Source organism: Salvia miltiorrhiza, chromosome 2, assembly GCF_028751815.1.
Source record: "Salvia miltiorrhiza cultivar Shanhuang (shh) chromosome 2, IMPLAD_Smil_shh, whole genome shotgun sequence".
Lineage (NCBI taxonomy): Eukaryota > Viridiplantae > Streptophyta > Magnoliopsida > Lamiales > Lamiaceae > Salvia > Salvia miltiorrhiza.
The window spans coordinates 13,477,720-13,502,875 of NC_080388.1; the positions used below are offsets into that span (position 1 = coordinate 13,477,720).

The 25,156-nt window shown below is 37.0% G+C and overlaps 1 protein-coding gene across 1 annotated transcript; it reads right to left on the minus strand.

Moving 5' to 3' along the window:
- Positions 1 to 20,362: 20,362 nt before the first annotated feature.
- LOC131011277 (mitochondrial pyruvate carrier 4-like) lies at positions 20,363 to 24,879 on the minus strand. The gene is made up of 5 exons (XM_057939066.1): positions 24,714 to 24,879; positions 22,688 to 22,786; positions 22,405 to 22,457; positions 20,802 to 20,875; positions 20,363 to 20,722 (listed from the first exon to the last, which is right to left on the minus strand). Exons 1-5 carry the CDS (start codon positions 24,766 to 24,768, stop codon positions 20,677 to 20,679), a joined length of 327 nt encoding a protein of 108 aa, XP_057795049.1. The 5' UTR covers positions 24,769 to 24,879; the 3' UTR covers positions 20,363 to 20,676.
- Positions 24,880 to 25,156: the final 277 nt, after the last annotated feature.

Here is a 25,156-nt window from a genome sequence, read left to right on the forward strand (position 1 = left end):
ATTTACAGTAGCAAGCTATCTCAAGTCCCCACAACATTGATTCTTTAATTAATAAATATTTAATTCAAACCATAAATAATAAAATTGAAATCAAATTACACAATATCAAGAATCTTCAATATCTATTAGAATAAGGGTTAATTGCCGGAAAAACCATATACTTTTTCAAAATTTGGTTTTTTCCCATGACAAAAAAAACCTGAACAGAAATCCATAAATTGAACAACTTATTGCATATTTCCCCCGCGTCCGTTTTCCGGCGAAATTGAATCCGAGGTGGCAATCGGAATTCCAGCGTGTCATCGCCGGCAATTAAACGACGTCGTTTCATGATTTTTTGACCGCTACATCTCGTCGCTGGAGTCGGGCGGCGACGCCGCGCCCATCGTCATGGAGAAATTCCTGATGCTCGTGGAGGAGAAAATGGACGGCTACACGATCAACCGCGCCGGTAGCGTGGTGCAGCGCGCCATGTCGTATTTGGAGGGGGAATTGAAGGTGCTGCTGGAGGAATACACCGCCGACGACGCCGACATCACCTCCGATCTCATCCGAATTCACCACCTTCGCCAAGGACCAGTTTCCGGCCGAGCGGAATCTCTTGGATTCCGTCTTCCCGGCCCACCCCACCATTCCGGAGACCCTCTTCCGCGGCCTCACCTGCGGGATCACCAAGCACATCCTCAAATTCGCCGAGGCCGTGGCAAGAAGATGGAGAATTTTCGATGCTTAGGGCTGCTGTGAGGGTTTTGGGTTGAGGTGAGGTGGAACATTAGGTGTTAGGGTGAGGTGGAAAATTATGGTTAGGTGGCAGCCACGTTGGATCGGACCTCCATCGGAGATCGCCGGAAAACGGACGCGGGGGAAATATGCAATAAGTTGTTCAATTTATGGATTTCTGTTCAGGTTTTTTTTGTCATGGGAAAAAACCAAATTTTGAAAAAGTATATGGTTTTTCCGGCAATTAACCCTTAGAATAATTAAAGCGTGGAATAAAACCAAAAGGCTATGTTGATGCAGATGGTGGATGTTTTAAATTATTTTTTCAAGCTCCAGAGTTCGATTTTTCTTACAAACACTTTCTTTTTTGAATTATTTTGAAAACAATTTACATCAACATACTTTTTTTAATTATTTTGAAATAATCCAGCAAAAAACACAAATAACTAAAGCTTTTTTAATTGGTAGTTAAGTTATACTCCCTACGTCCCACTGTATCTGAAACTCTTTCTATTTAAGGTGTCCACTGTAAGTGAGACTTTTTTCCTTTTCTGGTAAAGATTTTATCCGTTTAAACATATTTTCACTTTTTCACCTACAAACAAAATACATTTTTCTTAATTTCTGTGTAAAAAAAAAGTCTCACATACAGTGGGACGGAGAGAGTATAACAGAACCTACTATGATCCTTGACTAATTATTAGGGGTGGGAATCGGGTCGGGTTCGGGTACCCTACCCGAAAAAATCGGGTACCCTAACCCGAAAATCAGTGAAAAATAGTACCCGAACTCGAACCCGAACCCGATTACTAAATCGGGTACCCTAATACCCGACTTGGGTATCCGAATAGGGTATTCGGGTACCCTAAATTACCCGAGCTGATTTGAATTGGATGCCCAAAAATCAAAATGCTTGTCCAGATCCAGAAATGCCGATGGTCGGAGGCTCGGAGCTTGGAGGCGGCGCGGCGCTGTTGCTGTGGGAGAAGAGGCAGAGGACGAAAAGAACATGCCGGAGGGGGCGGCGGCACGAAAACCTCTCGACGGCGTCGCGATGGAAGGGAGGGCGGGGGTTGATTCTGGTGGTGGCCGTCGATGGGTGCAGAGGGGCGAATCGAACAGGACTCCTGCTGTCGGAGCTAGGAGGCGGCGCCGGCGACTGGAGACTGCTGCTGCTGCTGCGCGGAGGCGACTTGAGACTGCTGCTGCGCGGCTGCGCAGTGGTCAGGTGGGGGAGACCGGCGATGGGGTCGCCGCTCAGGTACGAAGGCGTGCTGCTGCAGGGGCGAGGGGCTGGGATGACTGGCGTCGACGCCGGGCTGGCGAGCGGCGAGGGACGACGGCGAGCGGCTGGACTCTGGAGTGAGAGCCGAGAGGTTAGGGCCAGCGGGCTGGGAGTTCAGTTTGGGAATTGGGAGGGATGAATTGATTTGGGAAAGTACAGGGGGCAAGAGAGAGGGTTAGGGCTGGGAGTTTTAGATTTCATATTTAATTTAATTAAATAGTTTAAAATTTATTAATTAAAAATATCGGGTAATTCGGGTATACCCGATACCCGATCGGGTATACCCGATACCCGATTATTTCGACCCATAAATACCCGATCCCGTACCCGATCCCGAAAAAATCGGGTATCGGGTACCCTATACCCGATTTTTTCGGATCGGATATCGGGTACCCGATTACCCGATCCCGAAATTCCCAGCCCTACTAATTACGGCGCATAAATGAAGAAAAAATATGTTTTGGGCGCATAAATGAAGAATAAAACTCAACCGCATAAATGAAAGAAAAAAAAAGTATTTTTGGTGCATTAAGAAGAAATAAATTTGGCACACAAGAAGAAAGAACTTAGGCACATAAATGAAGAAATAAAGTTCAACACATTGTGCGCGTGTTGGTCAAGCGGTAAGGTTTGATGTCTAAGATCAAAAGTTTTGGGTTCGAGTTTCATGTCGTGTAACTTTTGATGTGAATTTTCACATCCTGTTATTTATATAGTTTATTATTTTTTTTTCTTTAATTTAATTATTTTTATTTTCACTATTATTAAAATCCCCAAAATAATTTCTTGTAACATTTATTTGAATTTAGTTTATGATATTGCTTAAATTTACTCATTCAATAATATGTGTACAAGTTATTGTTAATATGATACCTGATCATTGTTTAGATTCATGGTCTTTTAAGGTAAAATACACAATTAGGACTTTCCGCACATTAATTTTAAAAATAATTTAAAATTAAATTATTAAATTAGTACAAATTCAACTGTAGAATATATCATCAATAAAATGAAAATAATATAATAAAAATGAAAGATGAAAAAAAGGAATAATAATAATAATAACAATAATAATAATAATAATAATAATAATAATAATTATTATTATTATTATTATTATTATTATTATTATTATTATTATTATTATTATTATTATTATTATTATTATTATGAAAGGGAATAGATTGAGGAAAAACACATAAGGGCAAAGGACATAATAGTATAAAAGGGATTGGAACATAACCTCTCAAGAATTACTCTAATATTTTGTCACCGTACCCAATAATGGCATCCACAATGTAGTTGAACACAATCAATTATATAATACGGTTTGAGATTCTTGGCCTCCCCTTGATTTTAGGTCCTATGTGACATATTTAAGAATTCAAAGTTTAAAATCTCTGCAATTCTAGAGCCTACAGCTCAATTCTCTATCGCTGATGTGGCAAATATAATTCCACATAAACTATTTTATTTTTATTTTACATTTAATATTTAAATTATACTCCCTCCGTCCCATTATTTATGGGACAACACTGTTGGGCACGGAGATTAAGAAGAGTAGAATTAAGGGAATTAGATGTTTAGTGTTATTTTAATTAACAAGTCACACACGCACAGTCACTCCTCTCTCGGCCTGTCTCTCTCTCGCCGGCCTGGCTCTCTGTCGCCGGACTGGTACACGGCGCCGCCGCCGGCGAGCGCCTCTGTCGTCAGCCCCTCTCTGTCCTCCCCCTGTCACCTCTCTCTCCCTTCCCTCTTCCCTCTCTCCATCTCTCTCTCTCCGCCTCTCGTTCGGAACAGGGCGTACGCCCTTTGTGCCGGAGACAGAGAACGGCCGCCGCCGCCTCCTTCATCCTCCAGCGCCGCCGGGCTCGCGGTGGAGAGTCGCCACCGCCGATGCCTCCGTCGTCGGCCAGCTCGATTCACCAGCATAACCCACAAACAATATGCAAAATCGACAAACAAAAATCCACAAATCCAAATCCACAAACAAAAATCAAAATCCACAAGTTCACAAGTATCGAAACCAAAATCGAAACAAATATCAAAACCAGATCTACCCACAAACATTGAACCCAAGTATTGAAGACAAAAATTGAAAATCCAGAAACTAGAATGGAGGCGGAAAGAGGCTACGCCGAGGGTGGAGGCGGACCGCGCCGCTACTGCGTCTCCTGGCGGTGGGGCTGAAGATTTCGTCGACGACGGAGGAGGCGCGATGGAGTGATCAGAGAGGGAGACAGGGGCTTGGGCGCGGCGGAGGTTGGCTGTCGTCACCGGGAATCGAGCGGAAAAAATTGGCGAGAGAGGGGAGAGCGAAGCCGGCGGCGGCGCTCTTCAACGGAGAAAGAAAGGTGGAGGCGACGAGAGAAGACTTAGGATTTGGGTTCACTGGTTGAGTGGGTGCGTGAGAAACTGAGAATAGAGGAAGAGAGGAAATGACGGTGGTGGCCGGCAGATCGACGGGCGGTGGTGGCGGTGGAGGCGGCAGATCGACGGGCGGTGGTGGCCGAGAATTTTAGAAGAGAAGGGAGGCGGCTGGTAGGTGGGGGAAGGAGAGAGAGAAGAAGAAGTAGGAAATGAGTTTTAGGTGGATAATTAGCAATATATTAATGCTTAAATGCCCCCTGATTTTTTCCAAAAAAGGAAATGTGTCATGTAGGTTGGGACATCCCAAAAAGGAATACGTGTCATGAATAATGGGACGGAGGGAGTACTTATTCAAGAAACATTTTACTATCACATCTCACTCTCCACGTTCAAATGGAAAATTCGTCTCAGACTTTTAAACCACAATCTCAAGCTCCATCGCCGCCGTGCCTGAGACTCCAACGAAAGTTGCCGCCGGCGAGCCACGGCCATAGCTTCTGTCTTGACCCCGATCTCCATCTCTCAGCCCCTAATCTCCATCCTCTCACCTAAAGAAACCCAAGATCCCCAAATCCACACAGCCTCTTCGCGATTTCTGGCAACCACGGCAGCTACCCTATCGCCGCCGCCCCTGAACTCTGGTGAAAGATGCCGCCGGCGAGCCAACCAGAAATCGATCTGCCATCTCCCTTCCCCCACATGGTAAGTATTCAATGCTTGACTATTTTAAATATAGAATGATTATTATTTTAGAAAGAATAAATTTTGGAACGAATTTTAACAATGGAAACTTATAACCTAAATTTTTAGCTATAAATTAGGGAAAATTGCACCTAAATACACGAACTTTGCCAAAAATCCAAATTTAACGCAAACTTAGGATTTTACATTTTAATACACCAATTTAAGAAGTTGTTCAATTTTGACACAATTTTGAATTCCGGCGACCGGAATATTGACGTGGCAGCCGGAATCGCCACGTCACACACACACACACACTCCACCCTCTCTCTCTCACACCCCAATCTCTCTCTCTCTTCCCATGTCAGCTCCCCCCCCCCCCGGTTCGGACCCTCCCCCTCCCTCTCTCTCTCTCTCTCACCGCCTCTTCCACCGCCGCCACCGATTCCTCTCCCCACCACCACACCTCTTCCTCCACCACCTTTCCCCACCACCATCACAGATCCGCCGCCTCATCCCTACCCCCATCCCCACCCACATCGCCGCCTCATCCACCCACGTCGCTTCCCTCACCTTCCGCCTGCTCCACACCACCGCCTCCTCTATTACGTCTCCTCCTTTGAAGTAGGGCAAATGGTAACGAGGGTGAAGAAGAGGCACGCGAAGAGCATCGAGACTTAGGGTTTGTGGCTTCGGGATCGGAGGAGAGCAACCATACCCTCTCTTCACCGTCAGTCACCTCTTTCTCTCTCTCCATTTCCGGCTCGTCAACAGCCCTAGCCCAATTTCATCCCCATTTTAGTTTGTGAATTTGGGGATTTGTTGATTTAGGGATTTTTGGATTTGGGGATCTAGGGAGGAGCAATGGTGGCGGCGGCGGTAGGGGTGTTCTGGTCTAGCGGCGGTGGCTATTGCTGCGGTGGAAATTGAGGTGGAATCGGTGGCGGCGGTGGTGGAAATTGAGGTGGAATCGGCGGTGGTGGCTTGAGATGGGCGGTGGCTTGAGATGGGTGGCAGTAGGGGTGTTCTGGTCTCGACGGCAGTGGTGGTCTGGTGGCTGGAAGTTCGGAGCTCGGCAGGGGCGGCGTATCTGTGATGGTGGTGGGGAAAGGTGGTGGAGGAAGAGGTGTGGTGGTGGGGAGAGGAATCGGTGGCGGCGGTGGAAGAGGCGGTGAGAGAGAGAGAGAGGGAGGGGGAGGGTCCGAACCGGGGGGGGGGGAGCTGACGTGGGAAGAGAGAGAGAGATTGGGGTGTGAGAGAGAGAGGGTGGAGTGTGTGTGTGTGTGTGACGTGGCGATTCCGGCTGCCACGTCAATATTCCGGTCGCCGGAATTCAAAATTGTGTCAAAATTGAACAACTTCTTAAATTGGTGTATTAAAATGTAAAATCCTAAGTTTGCGTTAAATTTGGATTTTTGGCAAAGTTCGTGTATTTAGGTGCAATTTTCCCTATAAATTACACGAATCTTTTTACAGCCAATGCAAGGTATTGCTGCGTTTTTTCATATTTGGTCATTGCTTCAGTTTTCTTTGTTGTTAAATAATTCTGTTTATAATTTCTCTGTGTATTTCTCCATATTGCAGCACCACAAATTGAATATTTTTTGTTTCCTTTCAGCTACAATTGCAAGTGAGTGATCTTCTTGAATCTCGACTCAATTGTCTGACTCTCTGTTGCTACTGTCAATTTGAGAAGTCTGTTTATCGATCTTATATGACTAATGCCCCAGAATTTATGCTGGTTCACTCTGTTAATTACGAAATTGATGATTTATGCTTTTATTAGCTAACAGCGCCTCGCATTTCTCGAACTATGCATTTTTTATTTTGGAATTGCTATGAGGATTTTGTAATATTACTTTGAGATGATGGTGAAAGGCTATTTGCTAGTGTTAAGTATAATGGTGATTCATATTCTGATTGATGATGAGATCCCACACACGGTACTACTTTTTGAAGCATTTTGGTGCATCAGTGAAGTCTCATAATATATATTGGGATCTGATAATTGCTTAAGGGGTTTTGGATTAAAATTCTAGAGGTGGTTTGGTATTTGATACAACATGGTTTGAAAAATCTAATTTAATTAAATGATTTTGAAGCTTGGTGAAAATTTTGAGTACTTTGAAAGTTTTTTACTTCCTGCAGCTTACATGCGCGCATTTGTTGATTGAGTTTCTGTTCTGAACTAGGTTCCTTCTCCCCATATCGTCGATCCTGCTGAAAAGTACATATCTTTGATAATTCCAGCATACAACAGAGAGCACAGACTTCCAGGGGCTCTCGATGAAACCTTGAAGTAATCTAAATTATATAATATAATCATTTGCTTTTCTGAATTTGTATACATTGATGATATGATCTGGATGTTTATTTATTTGAATCAAACTTCCACATTTTTATTTCACTAAGTGATAGTATTATGCTGTGAATAGTAACAACATATATTTCTGAACTTCTAGAGTTATTATGCTTATTGGCTGGGTATTTTTGAATTTTTTATGATTATGAATTTTCAGGTGTTGGGATTTGAATTTTTTGGTTGGTTGATGTTTTATTGCCTTTTTCCTGCATTATTTCTAATGTTTCTGGTCTTGAAGTTGTCATGGCAAAAGAGCACCTCAAATGTAAGAGTTCTCAATTTTATAGAATTGATTGATTGTGCTAAAGATTGCTTTTTGTTCCACTGTTTTATGTCATCATCTTGAATTTTATTATCAAAACAACCTTCATCTTGAATTTTATCATCAAAAAAATCAAAGTGATTAGGATGAGATAGTCTCTCCATAGTGTTCTAATAGTTGGGAGTGTTTAAAGTTTGTTTAACACTAAAACAAAGCAATTATATATATATAGGGTGTGGTTCTAGAGAGAACTACATTATTTGTGAGAACGGGAGAACCATCAAATCTAATGCATCCATTGTAAAAATTAATGCATTCGCTGTTAAAATTAATGCACTAAAAAAATTTAAAAAAAAATGCTCCCTTCAGGATTCGAACCCAGGATCTGCATTCATCCAGCGAGATGATGCATCCAACGTTGATCTTGATGATCGAATGGCTGAAAATGGTTCTCCGATCTTCTTTTATTTATGGTTCTTTCTTGAACCTCTCCCTATATATATATATATATATATATATATATATATATATATATATATATAGGGTGCAGTTATAGTGAGAACCACACTTATCGTGAGAACATAAGAACCATTAAAATCAATGCATCTACTATATAAATTAATGCATTCGCTATTAAATTTAATGCATTCGAAAATAATAAATTTTTTGCTCCCTTCAGGATTCGAACCCAGGATCTGCATTCATCCACCAAGATGATGCATCCACCGTAGATCTTGATGATCGAATGGTTTAAAATGGTTCTCTGTTCTAATTTTATTTAGTGGTCCTTATTTGAACCTCTCCCTATATATATATATATATATATATATATATATATATATAGGCTAAAGTTCAATGAAGAAGGCCTAAATGTAAGAAAGAAGAGAGAAGTAATCTAATCCGTTGATCTTATCTAATCTAACGGACATGATTTATTCACGCCATGTTCAACGGATTTTTTCGTTGAACATATGGGGGTCGAAACCCAGAACCCCCAAAAATATTGTATATGTTCACGAATGTTCAACGAAAAAATTCGTTGAACATGGCGTGAATAAATCATGTCCGTTAGATTAGATAAGATCAACGGATGAGATTACTTCTCTCTTCTTTCTTACATTTAGGCTTTTTTCATTGAACCTAACCCTATATATATATATATATATATATATATATACACAACAGCATGTCTTCTGGTGGTTCGATCCCTTTCCCATTTTTTGTGAAAAGTGGCTTCTTTTGTCCATAAGATTGGAGGAAGGTTAAGTATAGAGACAACAACATGTCAGGTTTTTTTTCTAGAAATGTTGCCGAATGACCATATTGGCATGACGAAAATCTTTTGCATGCAAAAGGAGTTTCATGAAATTACCTGCTTTGTTATTTCCTCAAGTGCATAATTATAAGTTGCTTTAAAGCATTAGCATATGCATCTTCCACATCTAGGCTTCTAAGTGCATTGGTCAAAGCTAGACCTTGGAGATATTCCATGGATAGATAATAATATGTGTGCTTAGGATTGACTTTGTGATAGTAACCTGCATTGATATGAATAGCATTATTTGGTGTTTATGATCAAGATATCACGTCTCCTTCTTCAGTTTTTTCTAATTCTTATATCCATGAAGGGAAATAATAGGTTTTGAGCTTATATTAATGAGTTTTTTCTAATAGGTTAAAGTGGGTTTTCAATTATTTTAATGATTATACTGTTGATTTATGTACTTTCTAAAGATTCCATGCTTTGATTGGTTAATGTGGGTTTACACTCAGGACGTCGAGAGTTGAAAAAGAGAAGCTTTTTTTGCTCTTGATATTTTTTGGGTCGAATTATTATTGGTTATAGAACTTCTTTAATGTATAACCCGTCGAATTTTAGATATTTTTTTGATGATTTATTGGACATTTTTTTAAATACTTGCACTTGTGATGTGGTGACAATTAGGCAATTGAAACTAAACCTAAGATTAGAATAGGGGGAAGTGTTCCAAATAATAGGTTTTGAGCTTACATTCATGAGTTTTTTCTAATAGGTTAACGTGGGTTTTCAATTATTTTATTGATTATATTGTTGATATATGTACTTTCTAACGATTTCATGCTTTGATTGGTTAATGTGGGTTTACACTCAGGACATCGAGAGTTGAAAAAGAGAACTTTTTTTTGCTCTTGATATTTTTTTTGTCGAATTATTATTGGTTATATAACTTTTTTTAAGAGTGGATTTTTAAAATGGCCACTTTCATATTGTAAAATTAAAAATTGTCCACTAAGATAAAAATATTAAAAAATGGCCACTGTTACCAAAATACCCTTCCACATTAAAAATTAAAAAAATGTCCACTTTACATCACCCCTTTAAAAAATCCCGCAATTCACAACCAGTGTGAATTCACAACCAAAATTTTTTGGTTGTGAATTCACATTGGTTGTGAATTGAGTCAGTCGAATTCACAACCAGAATTTTTTGTTTGTGAATTCACAACTAGTCGAATTCACAGCCAAAATTTAATTCACAACCAGTCGAATTCACAACCAAAATTTAATTCACAACTAGAATTTTTTGGTTGTGAATTCACAACAAACGAATTCACAACCAAAATTTAATTCACAACCAGATTTATGTTGGTTGTGAATTCACAATCAGTCGAATTCACAACTTGAATTTAATTCACAACTAGAATTTATTTTGGTTGTGAATTCAAGTAGTTGTGAGTTTGAGTTTTTAAAGTTTGAATTCACAATTAAAACTGTAATTTATTTTGATTGTGAATTTATAGATTTGGTTGTAAATTTAAGAATATTAAGTTGTGAATTCATCGAGCTAGTTGTGAATTCATCGACCTGGTTGTGAATTATTACGATTGTGAATTCACAACTGAACTGAAACACTAAATTCACAACTGAACTGAACTGAAACATTAAATTCACAACTAAACTGAAACCCTAAACCTAAACCCTAGTTGTGAATTGTTACGATTGTGAATTCACAACTGAACTGAAACACTAAATTCACAACTGAACTGAACTTAACTGAAACTAAACTGAACTGAAACATTAAATTCACAACTAAACTGAAACCCTAAACCTAAACCCTAGTTGTGAATTGTTACGATTGTGAATTCACAACTGAACTGAAACACTAAATTCACAACTGAAACTGAACTGAATTGAACTGAAACATTAAATTCACAACTGAACTGAAACCCTAAACACTAAACCCTAAACCCTAAACCTAAACCCTAGTTGTGAATTCACAACTGAACTGAACTGAACTGAACCCTAAACCCTAAAAACTAAACCCTAAACTCTAAAACCTAAACCCTAAACCCAATCTAAACCCTAAACCTAAACCATAGTTGTGAATTGTTACGATTGTGAATTCACAACTGAACTGAACTGAAACACTAAACCCTAAACCTAAACCCTAGTTGTGAATTCACAACTGAACTGAAACTGAAATTGAACTGAACTGAACCCTAAACCCTAAACCCTAAACCCTAAACCCTAAACCCTAGTTGTGAATTGTTAAGATTGTGAATTCACAACTGAACTGAACTGAAATACTAAACCCTAAACCTAAACCCTAGTTGTGAATTCACAACTGAACTGAAACTGAAACTGAACTGAACCCTAAACCCTAAAACCTAAACCCTAAACCCTAAACCCTAAACCCTAAATCCTAAACAGTCGAATTCACAACAAGAATTTTTTGGTTGTGTATTTACAACCAAAATTTAATACATAGCAAGAATTTTTTGGTTGGGAATTCACAACCAGTAAAATTCACAATCAGAATTTAATTCACAACTAGAATTTATTTTGGTTGTGAATTCAAGTAGTTGTGAATTTGAGTTTTTAAAGTTTAAATTCACAACTAAAACTAGAATTTATTTTGATTGTGAATTCGAGTTTTAGTTGTGAATTAATAGATCTGGTTGTGAATTCATAGATTTGGTCGTGAATTCAAAAACATTAAGCTGTGAATTCATAAATTTGGTTGTGAATTTAAGAACATTAAAAAAATAATTATACAGCTCAATCAAATTGTTGTACAACACCAAAATACAACAACTCAATCTACAATCAAAATACATCAATTCCTCTAAATCAACAATCAAAATACAACAAAATATTATCCGAATCAATTCAATCTACAATCAAAATACAATAAATTATTATTGACTTCGAAGCATTTGAACGTGAATTCATCCTTCACTTTGAGCTCAGATTTCTCTAGAAACTCCTTTAATTACACGGGATCTTCTTCCTCTCCTTCTCTACAAAATACTCGGAGCACGCAAATCTACGAAAGTAAAACTTGGAATCCCTATCCAATTACATAGAGCACGCAGATCTACAAAAATAAAACTTGAAATCCCTATCCAATTACATTATGCAATCACATATTTCAACGTTGCAGTAAAAACAAAAAAGTTGACAACTTTGCATTGGAAAACCAAATAGATCAATTATCTTAATTTTCTCTTTGAAGTCTGAGCTTATCCCTCAACCTAGCTAATTTCTCATTTTGAAGCACCCTCCAACTCAAGTACAGCGCATCTCTCTTACTCTTCAATAACCTCAAATTACAATTGTACTAATTCAATCTGTAATTCACGCAGACATGACAAATTGAAGCGAGATTAGAATTCTCACAAATGGCGCATCAGCTCGTTTTTCTCGTCGTTGCCGTTGTCATCATCCGCGAACGCAGAATTAGCAGAGAATTCCACCTTCTATGTTGATATTCTTTGATTTGGATCTACGATTTTTCTCTGTTGAGAATTAGCAGAGAATTCCACCTTCTTTGTTGAGAATTAGCAGAGAATTTGGATCTGTGATTTTTCTCGTTCACCGCGTGGCTATGGAGCAAGGGCGCACAGCGGCTGCGCGAGGCGGTGCTAGATACGGCGGTGAAGGGGCAGTAGCAGAGGCCACCGCCTTTGCTCCTGAACTAGTTACTGTCGGCCGAGGAAGTGCTCAGGCGAAGCTTGCTGGTGAGCCTTGATGTTCTGGCGGTGGCGGACGAAGCGCGAGCGGCGGTGATCGGAGCGGCGGAGCTTCGCCGGTGGAGAGAAAGAAGGAGGGAGGGAGAGAGAGAAGTGAGAGAGCGTAGAGAGAGAGAACACGTTAGAGAGAGAGTATTTCTGACTGGCCATTTTTTAATACTCCCTCCGTCCACAATTTAATGCCCTATTTGGGTGTGGGCACGGAGACTAAGAAAGCTGAAAAAGGTGTAGTGGTGAAATATAAGGGTAGTTGACTAAAGTGATAAAGGTAGTTGACTAAAGTGATAAAGTGATAAAGTGTAGTAAATATAGAATATAAAAGTGAAAAAGGTGTTTGAAGGTGGGTCCATTAGTGGCAAAGGATAGTAAATATAGAAAAAGTAGGAGAGTAAAAGTGTACAAAAAGTAAAACAGGGCATTAATTTGTGGACAGTTTTTTAAAGCCAAACAGGACATTAAATTGTGGACGGAGAGAGTATTTTAAAGGGAAGGGTATTTTTGACTTTTTACTTAAAAATTGGCCATTTTTTAATATTTTTATTTCATAGGCTAGATTTTAATTTTACAATATGAAAATGGATACTTCTATATATTAACTCTTTTATTTATGTGGCTAATATTAACTTTTTACTAAGATAAGTGGTTATTTATAAGTATTAACACTATATTATATATTACAGTTTATGTCAAGAAGAAATCTATAATGTTGTAACGTTAAAAGATAATATTTGTTAATGTTTTTAAGATAATAATATGTAGATTCATTTTTGTGGAATTGATTAATCATTTATTTAAATTAATAAATATTAAAATAATTATAAATTAATAAGTCAAATAAATTACGAGCAATTATATAAAAAAATAGGAAGAAATAGGTAAATGGTTTGAATAATATCATACTCCCTCCGTCCCAAACGAAATGTCTTATTTCTTTTCGGCACGAAGATTAAGAAATGTGTATAAAGTAGATAAAGTGGGTTGGTGGAAATTATTTAAATATGAAGTATAGAGAGAGAGTGCATTGCCAAAAAAGGAAACATGACATTTCGTTTGGGACAGCCCAAAAAGGAAAACATGACATTTCGTTTGGGACGGAGGGAATACATTAGTTACATTCACTGATTATTTCATAAAACTACAAGTTAATGAAAAAAACATAACAAATTAGTGAAATTAAAACAAATTTTTTAAAAATAGTATAAATTAGTGATTATAATTATGAGAATAATGTTATACATTGAGCACATCAATCGATAACTTAATAAAAATATACTATAGGATAATATATCACTAAAAAATAGTGAGCTTGAAATATAAAAAATAAAAAATTACTCCATCTGTTCCACTAAAAGTGGTCTATATTTCATTTTGGATCGTCCCACTATAAGTGACATATTTCCACAAATGACAAAGTTTAACCCTTTAATAAGTGTGGATCCTACCATTTTTAACACATTTACATCTTCTCCTTAATTCATGTGCCGAAAAATTTTGAGTCATTCATAGTGGGACAGAGAGAGTAATACATAAAAAGAAATTACTATATTAGTGAAAATAATGCGATACACTGACACATTGATCAATTACTAAATGAAATTATACTATAGGACACTATATTATAGTAAATTAGTGAACTTGAAATAAAAATATATAAAATAGGAAGGGATAGCAAAAATGTTTAGAATAATATCATATGTTAACTACTCTCTTTGATTATTTAATAAAAAAAGTATAGATTAATGAATAAATCATAACAAATTAGTGAAATTAAAATAAAACTTATAAGACATAAATGAATGACTATAATTGTGGGAATAATGCTGTACGTTGAGCACATGATCGATAACTCAATAGAAATAGGACAATCTATATAATATAGTATAAAATAGGAGTTTTTTTGCCTCTATCTTTTCCTTCTTTTTTTCTTTTGTTTTCTTTCTTCTCCCACTAATTTTATCTCTATTGTTTTTATATAATTTTTTTTGAACATTATCAATTTGATTTGTGCATAAATATTTAATATGTCTTATATATAGGTTCGTGCAAAATATTTAATATAGTATAAAAATTATAAAAAATTAATTTAAAATGAATAAGTTATGAAAACTTTAAAATATTTTATTTTCTCTTCTTCGCTAAAATAATTTAAAATGAATAAGTTATGAACACGCCTGCCTCTCGCTCAACACCCCAGCGCCCGCTGGGGTGCCGCTCACTCAACACCCCAGCGCCCGCTGGGTGCGTTTTCTCACGCCTAGAGTATAAATGGTTTTTTTTCTCATTTCTCGAGGGCACACTTTTCCGAGATACAGTTCTAGCCATCGTTCCAGACACCAGTTTTCCTAGATAGGGTTTATTCGCTTTGAGATTTTATCCTTACGCCTAGAGTAATTCAATAGTTAGAGATTTATTTTCCAGTTATCGTCATTACCGTAAGTTTCCATTTATTGCCTAGATAAAACTCTTAGATTTATGATTTCAATACAGTATATGTTATTTCTTTCCGTATGCTCTTTAGATTAATTCTTATCTATGATTTAGATTGCTGCCTAGATAATTGATGTTTTTATTTAAAAACCCTAGCGTAGAATTACATGCTATTTCATTACTGTTTATTTACATTTGATTTTTTGCTTAGATAGTTTTATATGTTTTATTTCAATTACGTGCTAGTTAATGAGAGAGAGAGTGTGTCAGACCCAAAATATTGATTAGAGTGTTTAGGTTTAATTTCTTGTTAATTGTGCGCAACATGAGTGAACGCCCTGCTTAGCCTTCTTTGAGAGTACGACTTGGGTTAGCTTATTCCACTGCAATTGACCTCGTACAATTGCGAGTCAATTCAATAGGTGTTTTGAATTGAGTCAAAGACTAATCCTTCAGACTAAATGCCCCCAAAGGGATTAAAGGGGTGCTTCTTTTAAAGATGAATCTAGATAGACACAAATAGACTTTAGAAATATAATGAGGATAAAAGTAATCAATTATACTCCTTGTCTCTGTCTCTTATAAATGTACCACTTGGTGGGCGACACGAATTTTAAAAAAATATTTGATAAATATTGTGTCGAGTGAATAAAGAAATCCCCTATTTTTTAGGTGGGCGACCCCAAAGTGTTATGTGGGGTCATATTCTAAAATAGACGTAATACATTTTTAAGGGACATAAGAAAATAAAAAAGTGATAAACTTTTCAGGGACGAAAAAAGTACTCCCTCTGTCCACGAAAAAGTGCCCTACTTACCACTTTTTTTTTGTCCACGAAAAAGTGCCCTGTTTACCTTTTTGTACATTCATACCCTTTACTTTTCAATTTATTTACAACTTATGTCATTAATAAATCCACACTTTTATTTAATCTATGCAATTAACCCTCACAATTAACTCACTAATAAATCCACACTTTTATTTAATCTGTGCAATTAACCCACACAATTAACTCGTTAATTAAAATTACAAAACCAACTCCCCCACGCCTAATCAATCCCATTTCCCCCAAAATTAAATTACTCTTTCTCTAAACTCAAACAAGTGGAAGAAATACATACAAACCCTCCAAATTGTATCTACAGCCCGATTTAATGGCTTTTGGGCTATGTGTGTTTGTTGATTAGCTCAATGGAATAATAAATATGTTCTGAAAATTAACTCGACTTCACGTGTGAATTCCGCACTACAAGAAATTGAGTTTTTACCCACACATAATTACCCACACATAATAATGTGTGGTAGTTTAGCCACACATAGTTTCAAAATATATAGGTAATTCACACAAAAAAAAATCATTAGTTATTGACTTTTAAAATGTGTGGCAAAAATATTTTCGTGATATTTATTATTTTACGGTTATTTTTAAGTTTTATTTATGGATAATAAAATTTATTTTTAAATTTGTTACGCCAACGTGGCAAACTAATAAAAGTTATTAACCACACATAATTCAAAATTATCTATGTGTGGGTAATGGATTTTTATCATTATTTATTCTTGACATGTAAGAAACGTGGGAAAATATTTTTAGCTACATTTATGTTTTGGCTTTAATTAATTATTTATGCAAATCTTAATTGATGTTTTACCCACACATAATTATCCACACATATTTTGAAAAATGTGTAGGTGAAACAATTTGAAACTTTCAATTATTATTGACATTTAAAATGTGTAGCAGAAAATTTATTTGTAACATTTATTATATGGCGGTAATTATTTTTTAAGTTTTATTTTATTTAATGAAGTTTATTTTTATATTTGGTGTGCACCCTCTATTAATTTTTTTAAACCACACATAATATATGTGTGGATAATAATTTTTATATTTATATTTTGACAAATTAAAGTAAATTTAATTTTATTTTTATATATTAGTACCAACTAATCAATTGATTTCTCTACAATTGTACAATAAAATAAAAATTAAATAGTCTTTAACATTAAAATAGGCATAAAAAAACAAGAATGAATATGTTAAAAAAACACAACAATTAAAATAGGCATAAAAATTAAATACTAGTCTTTAACATTAAAATCGAACTCAATAAAGAGTAGGATTGTTTAAACTCTCAACAACTAAAAGACAAGAAAATATTAACAAACTAATCAATGTCATTAGAACTACCCCTATTGTAATTTTTACCCCACTCAAAACAACTTTTTCAGCTTTCTTAGTATACGTGCCGGCACCCAAATGGGACACTTTTTCGTGGACGGAGGGAGTACTATATATGATCAATCTATCTATACTAATAGGAAAAGAGCCTAAGGCATTCTAAGACACAACTTGTGGATTGTCTATTTTACCCCTATTACATATTTTATTTTAAGGTTATTTTACATATTATATATTTATAAAAATATATTAATTCATTAGATATTACACTTAATCTATGTGATATATATCTATAGCTATTGATAAGACTTATAGATAAATATATACATTCAATAAATTATCTAATAAAAGTAATGAATCAATCAAATAAAATAACATTAATTACATGTACAATGTACGTTTTTTTTTTTGCTAGTTACTATAAAAATCTCGACTTCATAAAAATCTGTTAACTCGCTAATCATCAAGAAACTCGTTAAATGATTTTTCACTTGCAAATATAAAATTATTTTCTAAATACAATTTATATTTCTATACTATAATTTTATTTAATAGAGTTTTATATAAAAAGGAAAAAGAAAAAACCCTTGAAGGCACAAGAAAGCAAACTTAGGGCCCGAGACTCGAGAAGAGCTCGTAAAACAAAAACATCAACGCAAAGGACATCTTAAGTCAAAAGACAACACTTGGAACAAAATCAATAAGGAAAATCCTTGTTGGAATGAAAGTCGTCCAACTCCATTTCATCCGACCAACGGCCGTGCGCGATATTGTTCATAGCACGCATAGCATTATTGTTGCTATGATCAACGACAAAGTCCGTCGGCTTATATCCCTGTTCCTCCGCATTTCTAAGACGACCTTTTATGTAATCTACCGGATTCGGATTCAGTGGCACGCGCGAACGTTCCATACCCTTTTTAGGACGACCCGGTCCACGCTTAGGTGGAACTTGCTCAACGAGCAATTCCATCCCTTGACTAACCTGCGCCTCGAGCCTGCTAATACGATTAGCAATATCCTCTTGATCCGGAATGATCCCCTGAGACTCCGCCCTATCCTTCAAATCAGGAGTAGGGTCCTTCTCCCGTTGTGTATTCATGGCAGCTGCTTTCTGAACCTCATCAATATCCTCCGACTGCATATTTGGAGAAGTAACAACCTCTTCCCCATGCTGACCTTTGCTGCTCCCGGAGTCTTTATCTCCTATGAAAGTCGTAGCTCCCTTACCAGCCGACAAATCATGTCGCTTAGTGATGCAATGATCCTCCTGAAAATCATCAGCCCCATCCGCATTCAGACGCTCCGCACTAACCTCCCCAATTTCATTTAGAGACAAATCGGGAGACTCAACAACAAAGTTTTCGTCCACCCTGTCACTATCTGTTTCGGCCACCTTCTCATCATCTTTATGAAACACGCCGTAACGGTTTTCCAATCCAATCGGCGGAAGATCACTATCCTTGACATTAGGGTAATAAACCTGTTCCTTAGGCTGCCAAGCAGACTTGGGATCCACCTTAGCATCTCCTTTATGATTCTCCTCAACTTGATCTGCCGCTTCCTCATTATTCTGCTTGCCTTTTTCTTTCGCAGCTCTCCGACATTTGTCCGTGGAATGACCAGTGATTTTACAACGAGAACAGAACAACGGCAAAGATTCGAAACCAAATTCAATGTAGAAAGAATTATTACCATCATCAATGTACATTGAATTGAGAAGGGGCAACGCCATATTGATTTCCACAAGGACCCTAGCGAAGTGCCCCACTTGGCCATTAGCAGAGACGTTGTCAATACGCAATGGATGTCCTAGGGCTCGACCAATATTAGCAATGATAACTGGAGTCCATAATTCCACCGGGAGATAATACACCCTTACCCACACTTGCGCAAGAGATGAGGTTTCTTTATAAGGATCAAAGTATCGGCACCATTCTCGAAGACGTATGTGACCTGTTGAAAGCTGGAGGACCGCATTTCCTTTTGCCTTCTTTTTTGCTTCCAGCGTCTTGAATTTGATAGTAAAGAAACCCTTAGCCATAGGAATGAATTGGCAATCCGAACACTGCCAGATACGCTGCAACTCTAGTGTAATATCCACGAACGTACGCGGCTTGTCGCCTTTGCGAAGGATCATCCTCCCGATCAAAGCAAACTGGAATTCATCAAGACGCTGTTGATACTCTGATTTCGGGATCGATAAAGTAACGACCTCCCCCTCACGTTTCGAATGAAGAGTACGAAGACCATAAGCAGGAAAATCCGGCTTCTTGATCATGGTAGGCCGAACTTTCGCGGCATAAGAGATAGGTTCGCTGGACGACGGGATTACCTGTTCCGAGTCGTTTAATCCTCCAGAAGGCTTTTCTGTATGAGCATGCGGCGTCGACTGCTGCCCAGCAGCCACTGCGTCGGACAGTTGCCGATACAGAACAGGGGATTTCGATCGAAACCCGTCAAAGTTAGATGATACCAGGGGAAGGTTGAGGCCCCCCTTTTCACGATAGAAAGTCGGCGAACTCAAGTCCATCACCGGCGGACTTGAATGACAGCCGGCGGCGATTGACGTGGGAGCGACTGGGAGAGGTGGGTAGATCTAGATCTGAAAAAAAGATCCACCAAAGAGGCGCCTGGGCAGCGGCTGTGACGACTCGCGCCTGGGCTGGGCCGCAACTGTGATGCGCCTGGGCAGCGGCGACTGCCGTGAAGGCTGGAGAGCGGCGCGGCCCGCGGCTGAGACACCTGCTGCGTCGGAGATCTGCTGCAGCAATTGCTACAGTAAACGGGGAAGAAAGCTGCTGCTTCTGCGGAGGTTGCCTGACATAGGCGGGGCGACGGGGAAGTCGCGCACTGCTGCTGTCGATCGAAGGAGACGGGGCTGGGAGGCGCGCCGCAGTTCCTGCCACCGATCGACAGTGGCTGAAGAGGCGCACAATTCCCTCACGTTTCCTCCATATTTCTATACTATAATATGGAGTCTCTAACTAAACTTTATTTATTAAAAAAAAAGAATTCACTTTTACAAGAAAATACTGAATATTTTAAACACAACTTGTTTTAGCTTTGAATAAGCTCGCGAACCTAGGAAGGATCGGCTTAATATATTAATAACAAATCGTACCAAGCTTGAGCACAACAATATTCAGCTCGGTCCAATTACACCCATTTTCAAAATCAACAAACTACAAAATGGCTGGTTATTTGTATTATTTTCCCTCGATCATCCAATAGCATTCAAGGATTCAAGATCACAGATGACGCACTGACAAATAACAGATAGCAAAAAGATAGACCCAGCCGATGGCATTGCAAACTCAAACTTGGTTCATCTAGCTTGAATCTATCGACCGAGAACACATGATTTCGTCATCATTCCTTCGCCACAACAGATTGCTCCTTGCTGAAATAATCGTGCCTGTGAAGCATGGAGAATGTAATGAATTATCTGGATCTACCAAAAATGACATTAGCAAACACAAACATAAGTGACTTACTGAATTTTTCGGCTAAGCTGGTAAATGCCTGTGCCGGCCATTACAATGTTTACACTAAAGAGATTCCAGTTCTTCTGCAGCCCAAAGACATCAGCATATAAAATTGTTACATTGTTTTGTTTTATTAAGCTAATAAAGGGAATTAAATGTACATAAAGGCACTTAAACAAGTGAATTTTGTGTGCATAATACAGAAGGATGAAAAGACTTGGAAAGAAAAAGTGAACAGGAGGATAAGAGGGTGTCGGGTAAGAGCTTATAAGCTAATGAGAAGTGTTTGACAAACTAAGCTCGTATAAGCAATGTTGCAAGTCATAAGGCGTTTTTGAGGCGAGGCGAGGCGAGGTGAAAGCCTCAAGGTGGTCCGAAGCGTAAGCCTCAGACTAAAGATAAAAAAGTTCATAAAAAATATAGTAAAATAATTATAAAACACAGATAACAAACCAAACATAAATTTAATTGTTTAGAAGTCTCAAAAACATCAAATTAAGACAAAGTGTTCATAATATTGTTTTGTTACTCAGTAATATGATTATGATCAAATCATAATCAAACATCATAGTCATCTAACACATCATCAACAACACCATTAGAGTCCTCATCAATACACATCTATATCCAATCTTGTTCGTTGCCATCTCCTCAACAATAGGAGGATTGATGTCACTGCATAACTTTCTTTTCTTTTTTGTTTAGTTAGGGTTATAATTAGTATTTCACTTTAGATGAGTTAAGAGTTTACATTTAATATTTATTGGGCATTCAATTTTTATTTTTATTTTGAATTAGTTAGGCCAAAAAAAAGAGTAAGCCCAAAAACATTGAATGCTGCTTTTTGGTGAGGCGGGCTTCACGGCATTCACGCTTTGGGGCATTTTACCCTAAGGTATACGCCTCAGTTTGAAAAGGTGTAGGCCTCACCAGCAACCACAAAGGTGTAAGCCCCGAGGCATTAAGCCTCAACATCTTCTTACAACACTTCTTATAAGCAGCTTATAAGTTGTGAAAATAAGTCCTCAACGCCAACTTATTTTTCCATAATATTATAAGCAACAATCAATTTACAAAAATAAACTTACTATGGTTTGTTATTTCCAACAAATACCCTTCCAATTTCATCTTTTGTTCAATTTTCTCCCTCTAATTAGGATTTTCTCTCTTAACTCAAAATTTTCCCTCCGGCTTATAAGCTCATTATCAAAACACTTTGACAATTTACATAAGCTTTTAAGACATTACATCTTTATAAGCAAGTGGGGCTTATAAGCTCTCTAGAATAAGCTTAGCCAAACACCCTCTAAACCTCATGACTTTTCTTCTCCAGAGATGTGTGCCCAATGATTAGCTAATTCAAAACTAGGCTTAGAAAGATTAATAATTGAGAGGATCAGATATGGAGCTTTGGAATAACAATTGCAGTCCTAATAAATCATCCAGGGAAAAACCAATGAACTTGGAGATGCAGATAGCTCATTTGCAGATCCAATTTTGCACTGAACAATATAATGCATAATAACTCATCAACAACGTTAACTCTGGTAAAGCAAAAGATATTTGAAAGCATCTAATAAGCAGCTCTGAATCATAAACAACTGAAACTCACAGGAGTAATAACAGTGCTATAGCGCGACCAAATAACTCCAGTTGCTGTAACAGCTGAAAATGACGACAAGAGTACAGTAAACAAAATCAGTTCTGTGAATGCCTAAAAGAGATCTTCTATTCCACTGCTGGAATAGCATGGAAAACGACAAACTTAAGTTAGTAGAAAAGGGGACCATATTATTATAGATGTACTTTCTATCTTATGTTTTTGTCAGCCACAAAAGATAGGATGAAGTGAACTAAAAAAATTGAGAGCACGAACATTGATTAATAAAACTCACCTATCTGTTGGGGATATGAAACTTTCTCAGGGGGTTTAGTTGAATCAGCTAGATTAGCAATGCTAATTCCCCATTTGAAGGTCGGTGCCCAGAAATGAACTATACATAAAAAGCAAAACATTTCATTCAAGATAAGTATGTTTTTTAGGATTATAATTCAAGCATTAATTCTACATGTTCAAAATGAACCTCATAGAGAAGGAACAAAAAGTTATGATTTACATATATGGTTATATATAGAGAATAAAACAACTGATACAATATAAAGCATAACTCATAAGCTATTAAGTGGAACCTCGTATAGAAGCATCAGAAAGTAAATAGAGTTCACTTCCACCTTCTTATGTTATATCTAAAGGACCAAAACAATTGATTCTAGAAAAATGCATAATTCATATACAATGCAAAACTTCATCGAGAAAGGAACATAAGCAAACATGACACCAATTTTGGTATACAGTATAGTCCTTGGTATAGTAAGATTTTTGTTATCTATTTTGGAAACTATGTAGAAGTATGTCATGTAGCCAGTTTTGCTGAACCTATTAGTTAATTATGGCTTCGCCCTTGATTAAGAAGATATAAGCAAGGTGTACTAAATACATTATTAATTCATTTCATTAAGCATATCCACATCGAAAAATTTACTACAAGACAACGAGGAAGCTCTTAGGACCATAAAACCTAGTACTGACTGATACAACCCTAAGTCAGGATCATATTAATGCACAACTTCTTCTGTGTGTCTGCTTCTTTTCCCTCTGCTTTTCGACAATAACCTATTTGCATTTCTACTATTTCATTAATTGAATATATTACCAGGTTACAAACTTGATATCTATAACAATAGAAAAGCTAGACGCATCCCTAAAGGACTTCACAAATCAACTAGAATTCTTATTACAGGGTACTACCAGAATATTAAAATCCTACTAGAAGGTATAAACTAGATAAGACACAAAAGTTGCCATTCCAACCTCCTTTAAATCCACCGTGTCCCCAAGGTTGAAAAAAATTCTGTTGATTGGTACCCAAAAATATAATTATTTACCGTGCCGGGGGATATCGCCAGATGATCTTTTTAAAAGTTTCAGAAGTGTTTAATCTGCAGCACATAGCCTCTATCATTATAATAGCGCAAGGCCTAAGAACAATAGACGACACCGCCTATGCAGCCATAGGTTTAGCGGACATAAGGGGAGATTGTCAGAAGTCGTTGATTCAATGTGAATGCAAAAGAGATTAAAGAACGTACCATTACTACATTAATGGATTAGCAAATTTTTAATGGCTGTATTGTTTTTCGGTCTTTCCACATGCATCAAACACTTCAGGATAATCAAAACCACATTCAATCAGAGAGAACTTTGCTTCAATCCCTTTCACTATGCTACGTAGAAGCTTTACTTATTTGTGGATCGTAGATCACATTTTGAAAGTAATTTGAGTTTGTGAAAGAGACATCCACAACCTTAGAATTACCCATCCCACCCCAAACCTCCATCATTCCATCTAAATTGAACAGTTCTTGAAAAATCTTAATCTTTGCAGAATCAAATTCTAATAATAACAGAAACACGCAGAATACCATTTCTCACATTCCACAAGATGCAAAAAATGCATAGTTAAAGCAACAAATGATGATTCTTTCTTAATTGAACAGTTCTGAACAATCTTAGTAGATTTGCAGAATTAAATTCTAATAATAAAATAAACAAGCAGAATATCATTTTCACATTCTACAAGATGCAAAAAAATGCATAATTTAAGCAACAAACGCACGATAAATATTTAAAAATGCATAATTAGAGCAACAACTGCACGTTCCACCTTATGCAATTAACGCGAGAAACAAATATATAAGATGCTAAAAAAATTCACTAATCTTATAATGGCTGGTTTGAACTTTGTCGTCAATATTATGATGGGATAACATCACATCTAAACATTTGAAAAGGAATTCGAAATCAGAATCGTGAAAAGTAGTTGATAGGCAAAGAAGAAGGAATAGGATTATAGAACTGACTGGTTTTAGGGCCAGCTGGGTGATTCCATAGAGCTTGAAATTTTGAACTCGCCATTGAAATTCTTCTTTTTTCTTCTGTACGAGAGTATTTGTGACTGTGTGCGTCGTTGGCTACTGAATTGGCAGAATCATTTTATATGGGTGTTGCATTCATATTTTTATCCTTAAGATTGTGATGTATTTAATTTTACTTTTTTATTAAATAAAAATTAAGTAATATTAATTTAAATGATAAAAGTAATTTAAAAATTTAAAATATTAATTCATTGAGATTAAATTTATTATTTTTATCTATCAAAATTAATCATTCAAAGTAAACGCCACATAATAAATTACTTATAGTCGATCAAAAATCAACATAAATTGTTATTCTTTCCATATATCAAACATATTTTAAGGAGAGTCTACACAAATTTAAAAAAGATTAAATTACATATTCGATG